Raw genomic sequence first — 8,725 nt, 5'->3', positions numbered from 1 at the left:
CTGTGGTCCCAGCTACTTGGGAGGTGGAGGCAGGAGACTCGCTTGAGCCCAGGAGTTGGAGGTTGCTGTGAGCTGTGATGTCATAGCACTCTACCCAGAGGGACAGCTTGAGGCTCTGTCTCAAAACAAACAAACAAAATTTAGAATAAAAATAAAGTTGTCAGTGTGAGATTCGAGGATCATTGTGATGATTCCACCTACGGACAGCATGTAAAAAATGAAATCTTGAAATATGCCAACAATTTAAAGGTAACATAGCGGAAGAAGAATCAGTGTGACATATATAGGTGAAGGAGAACTAGGAGAGAGTTTCCAAAAAGCATAGAAAGAATGTTTTAAGTGTGGTCAACTGTGTCAAATGGAGCATATTGGTTAATAGAACGATTGTCAAGTATCCATGGGAGTGTGTAGCTAAGACGCGATTGCTCACCTTTGCGAAGGCATTTTCAGTGGAATGGCGGAGACAAAGCCCAGATTACAAAGGACTGAAACATGAGCCAAGGCGAGGAATAAAGACAGCACCCTGGTCCTGTTCTTGTGAAGATCTTGGCTGGTAGGACAGTGGCTAGAAAAGATAAAATCCCAAGAACGAGACTACCTGAGAGAGACTCAAACGTGTTTTCGAGCCTTAGAGAAGGACCAGTGGAAAGCATTAAAAATAGAAGAAAACAGAGGAATGAGTGATAGAATAAGAGCTCACGGAAGTCAAAAGTAGCTGGGATAGAAAGCCCTGGGATATGTCAGTCTTGAGTACAGAATGGAGCACGTTGGCCTGATATGGTGAGTGTCAAGAAGAATTTTCAGAAGACAAATGTGTATGGAGAGGGGGAAGTCTTGAATGGGTTCCTGCCTGATGACCATCACTCCGTGTCCATTATGGGATGCTTAACCAGGGAGATTAGCCAGACTGGGAATTACTCAGAAGACCTCAAGAGAGGGGTGAAAGTCTGAAACAGCTGCTGAAGGGAACTGAAGAGCAAGACGACAAAGAATAAATAAAAGGAATATCCAAGAGTCCTAAGGCTTCAATTGAGATTGAGGACCATATGCTTCTGTGATATGAATAGCTCCCATTGTATGTTTCTTCTCTGGCTGCTGAACAGTCCCTACGTGGGAGTGAAGTAATGAAATGGAAAAACTCATCCAAAGTCTCAGATTTGCAGAACACTGAAAGCAGACGATTTAGGAATCTGAGGGTAGGAGAGAAGTACAATTCGTTGGTGAAAGAATCTTGCCTGGTAGGGGAAGTGATCAGGAGAACATTTATAGATGCTGAAAATATGAGAGGGCCAAGAGGGCGGAAGTCTGTGCTGATAAGGCTGGTGAGGTGCTGGCAGGACGCTATAAATGGGAAAGGTTATTTCTCCAAAATAACAGTAATAGAGCAATAACAAATAGCTATTAGTTATTAAGCAATTACGATGAGACCGGCAGGGCTTTAATTTTTTTTTTTTACATTTAATTGCAGTAACAACCTTGTGGGGTACTTACTATTAGTATGTCTTTTTTTTCCCCTTTTAGATTAGTAAATTAAAGTGCTGAAAGCTTAAATAACTTGCTTAGATCACTGGGCTAGTAGGTGACAGGGCCCATATACTGTGCGGGCCAAATACAAAGTCATAAAGATATAGTTTATGTACAAAGTAACGCGGTTCACAGGAAACAGAGGGTAGTAAGAAAATGGGTGGAGCCCAGACAGGTGGACTGAGGGGAGAAGAGTACAGAGTGAGTGGGGACAAAGCCAGAGAGACAGGACCAGATTGTTGAGGTGGCCCACAGTTTTATTTTTATTTATTTATTTATTTTGCAGTTTTGGGCCAGGGCTGGGTTTGAACCCACCACCCTCAGTATATGGGGCCAGCGCCCTATTCCTTGAGCCACAGGCGCTGCCCAACACAGTTTCAATAAGGCTAAAAGATTACGAGAATGAACAGCATTAAAGAAATAACTGACCCTAGATTTCCCAACTTTACAAGTGCAGGCCCAAGTCACGCTGTATATATATCACAGGCAGCTCAGAGAATAGTTGAAAGGCCCCTTTCCAGGCCCCAAGGAACTTACAATCTACAGATTGACAAAAACAAGTATTTTTTTAAAAGCGTAGTGTAGGCCAAACTAAGAAAATATCAGAAAGACAAAAACTAGGGTCCTCTAGATCTCAATTTTTTGAAACATTGCTTTTGTCTAGGGAGATCTGAAAAGGTGGATGTGACCCTCCCAGTTATGTAGGATTGGGGGAAGTAGAAAACTGAGGCAGCGTGTTACAGAGAAGAAACCCCAAAGGCCTGGAGGTAGGCAAGTCCCCGGAACCCCGCAGAGGAGCGAGCAAGGCAAGTTGGTCATTTTCCCTGAGCAGAGACGGGGCACGGGAAGGAAGTAAGGTTGGAAAGGTAAGCTGGGACCACGTAGTAATTTAGGGTGACACACTGAATTTTATTTCATTCAAACACTAGTGAGGAACTATGAGATCGTTTGAACTTGGAAATTACAGAATAGGACATGCAGGTTAGGAATAGCATGAGGACAGGCTTTCTGCTGAGAATCTTCTACTTATTTTCCAGACTGAGTTATACTGGTGTGGTGGAGTACAATCTTAGTGATGGAATGTATCATGATGATAAAAATGAAACTCTCAGAGTTTGATCACAGCCCCATAAAAATAAACTGGCTTCCTTATTTTTTTTCCCTAAAAAAGTATTTCTGGCCTGGAGTTCTAAGTCAGGGAGGAAGAAGAACAGGAAGTAAATGACAGTATATTTGTTCTTCACACAGCCTTTAAAATGCTGTGAAATAAAGTAAAAAGGATCATGATAAGTCGCCTTTAAACAGAGAAGTTACAAAGCAATATGGTACATGGGGAAATGGAGAATTTTGCTGTGGTAAAAAACAGGTTTGAAGGGGAATTAGGGGCTAATTGCGTGTGTCTGTATGAACCAGTTTTCTTTTAGCAATCTTTCCTGCCCCTCTACATCTGTCAGCGGTAGAGAAGCCCTCAAAAGGCCTGGCCAAGGGCATTTACCAAATTGATTTTTATACTAGGGACGGTTCTAAGTCTAGGACATCGAAATGTATTTATGAACTTAACAAGCCATATTTCTTTTTAAAAACATACTCCAAAGGACCACTACAGAGCAACCAGTGGCTTTAGTGACCTGAATCTTTTCTATGGGAATAAATATCTACATTTCTATGGGAAATAAACATTTCTCTGGGAAAACTGTGTCTAGCTACTTTGCCTTAATTTGTATTCCACGAGCACCTGCGTCAGGACTACTGTGGGTAGATAATCCTGTGAAATGCAGGTCCCAGGGTCCCCTCCAGACCAAGAAAATTAAATCTCTGAGTACAAATCCTGGCAATTACAGCTTCTAAAACCTTCCCAGTGGATTTGTATGTGGGCTAAAGCTTGTGAATCTTTGGTCACCCAGAAGGATACTAAAACAAAATAAAACCGGCAGCTGCGGGACGTGGTGGGGGTGGGGAGGGATACTTTCCTCACTGTAAACTCTTCTACACTTCTTGAATTCTGAATCTTTTCATGAACAAAACTGAAAAGAATGAGCATCCTCTTTGTATGTGCAACTCCAGCACTAGGCAGAGCAGCTGGCAACTAGCAGGATAATCATAAAAATATCTGTGCATTTGAACTGAGCAGCGTGGTCATGAACTTCCCTACATCCTCTCTGCTCTCCCCGACCTTCTCCAAAGAAAGACAACAGTTACTGTCTCATTGATACCTGACTTTTGATATTGGATTTCCAGGCTCTTGGTCTTGACAATTCGATGAATGAATCGAAGGATCACAGGATGGAAGTTAGGTTTTATTGAACAGGTATTACAGCTCTTACAAAGAGCCAAACCTCCTTGCAGGGCAGGATGCAAGTGTTACAGCTCTTCCTCTTCTGTTCTTTCTCTCTCCCTCAATGGTCTGCAGTGATCTGCTGAGCTCTTTGCTCCCCTGTTCTCTCTCCCTCGAAGGTCTGCTGCGATCTGCCCCTAGGCTCTCTACTCAGGGGGTTATATAGGGGCAGTTGTCCAATTCGCTGAAAGTTGAGCTGATTGGTCTATTTTCTCCTGAATAGATTGAAAATGGACCAATTAGGGATGCACTGGAGGAATCGCCAGTGTTTTCCTCTGCTCAGTCTGGTCTTTTTTGCTACTGGATCCTCCGGTGGGAAAGGAAAGCTCCCTCCACTTGCTCCAGCCTGCTGGTTCCTTTGCCGGCTGCTGCAGCCAAGACGGAGGTGGCAGGTCCCCCAGCCCTGCTCAGCTGAGCTGACTGGGGTGCCACTTTGTCCAGTATCATCATCAACAGCTTTTGCACCAGAACCCATGTTTTGATGTATTCTTGGTTGTGATTTATGCATCCCCCATACCTTGAACGTAATAGATTTCCAGAGTTAATGCTGAAAAGTATAGATAAATTTCTCATATTTATTTTTCCTCATTTTAAACTTTGATGAACAGTATCTATTTCCTTCCTCACAAATACTAGTGTATGCCTAGCAGTATTAAGCATTTACTTTTTCCCTTTTACAGAAAAAAAATCACAGATAAATATCTTGTTATACATGTATATGTCTATCAAGCTAGAAAGAATTTTTTCAATTGTTAATCAAATAAACATTGTGACTCTGGCAGAGTTTCTAGGGATTTGAGTCTTAAACAGTTCTTTAGTCTTTCTGGTAACTAATTACTCAGAGTATGTTTATAGCAAAAAAAAAATTAATAAATGCAAGTGTAACTTCTTTTGACATTTTCCTTCTCATTGGAATCTCTGAGGATAACATAATAAAAATAATTTTTGACCCATACTATCTTTTCAAAAAAAAAAACCAAAAATAAAACCTCAGTTCTGAAACACTCTTTTTCTTTTTTGAGACAGAGCCTCAAGCTGTCCCCCTGGGTAGAGTGCCCTGGCATTACAGCTCACAGCAACCTCCAACTCCTGGGCTCAAGCGAGTCTCCACCTCCCAAGTAGCTGGGACCACAGGTGCCTGCCACAACGCCTGGCTATTTTTTGGTTGCAGCCGTCATTGTTGTTTGGCGGGTCCGGGCTGGGGATTTGAACCTGCCACCTTAGGTGTACGTGGCTGGCGCCTTAGCCGGTTGAGCTATAGGTGCTGAGCCGAAACACTCTTAAAATTATAAAAGTATCTCCTATTTGCCTCAATCTGTAGAAAAACAGAGTGTAAGAACAAAACATGTGTACCCTCTAATATTATGAACTAAAAATAATAAAAAATTAAAAAATACGGATAAAATTAATATCTCTAGGAAAAGATGAATATCTACTTTTTTTGAAGTGGTAGCCTTTTCAAGCTTTCCTTTTTTTCTTTTTCTTTTTCTTTTTGGTTTCTTTCTACGCTGTACATAAATTGTTTTCAGGTGAGGAATTGCCAAGAGGTGAAGTGACATGATAAATGTCTTAGGTCAGAACACAGGTAAGGAATAAGCACTGTTTGGAAAGCAAGCTAACTTTCTGACCCAGACATTCCTGTCATCTGTTCTCAGCAATCCTATTGCCTATCATGCACACCTTCCGACTAAAAAAAGAAAAAAGAAAACTTGTAGACATTGCATGTTGAGCAAAAGATGTACAATACCACGTGTCTAGAGAGAATATTGTGATTCATTTAAAATATAGCGTAAAAAGAAATTGAAGTGTTTAATGTTCTGACAAATTATACTGCTTTTATGGCTTATATTTCTTTAGGAGCGCAAAACAAATCCCAGGCTTGAGCCCAATGTCTGAAAGAGTCATAAAGTAACACACATTACAAAAATATCACTTTGAAACAGGCCTTTCACTTCTGGGGCACTTTGCATTATGATAAAATGGGAATGCAAAAATAGAACTAAAACCCTGGGAACGGTTCCGCACTTGGAGGCTAAATGGTTTTCTTTCATAGGACTAAGTTCAACACCTTGCAAGTGTTCCCTTAATTCTTGCAAATGAGGTTCAATTTCATTGAAAGTGAGGTCAGTACCTAGCTCATAACTCATTTTGATGTGCCGCTGTCTTTATCAGAAAGAGTAGCAATTTTTTTTTAGTTTTCTATAGTCATGAAGGTAGTAAAGTGGCTCTCTGCTTTGTCACAGAATAAAATGTGCTCTGAAATTTAAAAGTGAATTCAAATGCAGTTTAAATGTGTTAGTATCATGAAGTCATGTAGTATCTCTAAGTTTCCCACTTCCTGTCTGCTGCAGATATTATGCAAGTAAAATAGGACACAGATAGATTTATTGAATATCTTTCATCAAAATAAAGTAACAAATTTGAACTAGTGGCCCATTAGGTTAAAATACGTTTATTTTATTGATTGATTTATTTATTTACAGGTTTTGGCCAGGGCTGGATTTGAACTGGCATATGGGGCCGGCACTCTAGTCCTTTGAGCCACAGGCACCACCCTAAATACGTTTATTTTTAAAGTTACATTAAAATATTGTTTAAGAGAAAGTCAACTTGGCATTATCTTGCTATTATATTATTAAGCTACGTTGGAAAATGTGGCTTACAAAACAAATAGGTAAATGCTTCCTCGAGCAGACATTTGAAAAGAATTTTCAAATTTAAAAATAATTTTCATAAGTTTCTCGATTATCTAATGTTTTGTTTTTAAGAAGAAAAAGAGGAGATTTAAAAAGTCACAAAATTTAAGCTACTACAAAAAAATAACCACAAGGTTACATTTTTTAAAGATCCCTCCAAATGGTAAAATGTCTTAACTTAACAATTCTATGACCACATTAGTCTGCTAATATAGATAGCTATTTAAAATCATTCTCAAAGTATTTTGTTTGCAAAAGTTCTAAGATTTAATATATGTTCTAACAGGGTGAATATATACACAATTAAGTATTCTTGATCACAGTTGAAACTTTTTATACGAAAGCCTGCAAGATTTGTTCTATAGAATATAGGAAAGAAAGAAAATTACAAGAAATTACTATTTCTTCTTAAGTTGTAATTATATTTTTTCTTATTTGTCATGTCAAACCTTAATATGACTTTTTCTCTTAACTCTGCCACTTTACCCCAATGAATTCTCTTGAATATTTCTTTTAGCTTCTTAATGAATGACCTGTCACATAGTATATTCATTATTGTGATGATTATAATAACCATTATTACTATTCATTCACACGAGATCATATAGTATTTTCAGAAAGTACTATGATAACATGAATTATTTTTATGATTTTTTTACAGCAGTATAAATACCACAATGGTTTTCTTTGACTTTAAAAATCTTATGATCTTGGGTGGCGCCTGTGACTCAAGGAGTAAGGTGCCAGCCCCATTTACCAGAGGTGGTGGGTTCAAACCCAGCCCTGACCAAAAAAAACTGCAAAAAAAAAAAATATATATATATATATATATCATAATCTCATGCAGAATAATTCTTTCCATTTGTCAACAACTAATCAACAATATTATTTGCATTCTCAAAACAGTAGCATTAATAATATCTATTGTACATCTATAACACAGATCAATTTACTGAAATCTACAGAATTAAAAGTTATTTTATAAAACGTTCCCCATATTTGCTGTGATTTTTTTTTTCACAACAAAATGAAAAAAATGCATGACTCAATCTAGGTCAGCTGCTTCCACCAGAAGAGTCAATTTTATCTAGACAAGCATTGAACAATTTTCTTAAAAGAAGTATTTTATACTTCTGGGAATAATGGACCCAAGGAAGATGAAAGCAGATTTGACAGTACTATTGATGGAAAATGGTTAATAGTTATTTTAGTAAAACTCAGGCACCATCCTGTTATTATTAGAGCCTCTAAGAAACTCAAATTAGAGGACATTCAGTTAATGATAGTATCAATTCTTTGATATCTTATACCTTAATTTGAAGTTCTACAGTGTAAACCGAATTAAGTAGTTTAAAATTGCTAAATCCCAATTTTCTGGAGTGCTGCTTCAAATGATTAATAGTTCACACATCGTGAGGCCACTAGGCGTTGACATCTAGGATATGCTATTCAACATCAGTCTTGTACCGACATGGAGCTAATGTGTGGGAGAGGGGGTCTATGGCAGCAGTGAGGTGTTGATCTCATTTTTTGTCGTGAAATAGATTGTGTTCAAGAAAAAATGCTGATAAAGTCTTGCAGCCAAAGAATCCTCTAATATTCATTAATGTAATGTAATGAGAGTTTGGGGGATATATCCAAAATCCAAAATCATGCCACGAACTGAAATCCTGTGCAAAGACCATGGAAGGAAAAACGTAGCATTTCTGTGATTACACTGCCCTCTAGTGTTAGTAACTGAACTTTACTCTGATCTTCATTTGCCTTTTTCAGATCAGCATATTCATGACCCATTTGTCCAACTACGGGAACGATCGGCTGGGGCTGTATACATTTGTTAATCTGGCCAACTTCGTGCACAGCTGGACCAACCTGCGACTTCAGACTCTGCCTCCAGTGCAACTGGCTCACAAGTATTTTGAGCTATTTCCCGATCAAAAAGACCCTCTCTGGCAGGTACGATTGGTTTAATTATTGTCTTAAGTAATTAAATCCGGAAACATTTTATAGTTCTGTGACATAATCCACATCTGAAAAGTAAAGGTAGCTGAGAAAAAGCTGTATATTTTGTAAATGTTAGTAGATTTGAGATACTGTCTTGAATCGTAGTCTTATATAATTACTACATACTGAGCCGGATTCTCTGTTCTCTTGCCCATTAGAAATTGTG

General features: G+C 38.6%; 1 protein-coding gene across 3 annotated transcripts in view; it reads left to right on the top strand.

Annotated features, from left to right (window-relative positions):
* Positions 1-8,725, top strand: part of NDST3 (N-deacetylase and N-sulfotransferase 3) — a 180,756-nt gene that overhangs the window by 138,162 nt on the left and 33,869 nt on the right. For all 3 annotated transcript variants that reach the window (XM_003800067.2, XM_012811560.1, XM_023519239.1), the window contains one exon: positions 8,329-8,511. In XM_003800067.2, the coding sequence (XP_003800115.1) occupies positions 8,329-8,511 (183 nt within the window). The remainder of the gene's footprint in view (positions 1-8,328; positions 8,512-8,725) is intronic.

Source organism: Otolemur garnettii, unplaced genomic scaffold (genome assembly GCF_000181295.1).
Source record: "Otolemur garnettii isolate 467f Iridium unplaced genomic scaffold, OtoGar3 scaffold00164, whole genome shotgun sequence".
Classification (NCBI taxonomy): Eukaryota; Metazoa; Chordata; class Mammalia; order Primates; family Galagidae; genus Otolemur; species Otolemur garnettii.
Note: the sequence above shows the minus strand (reverse complement) of the source record. Positions and strands in the feature narration are given on the sequence as shown.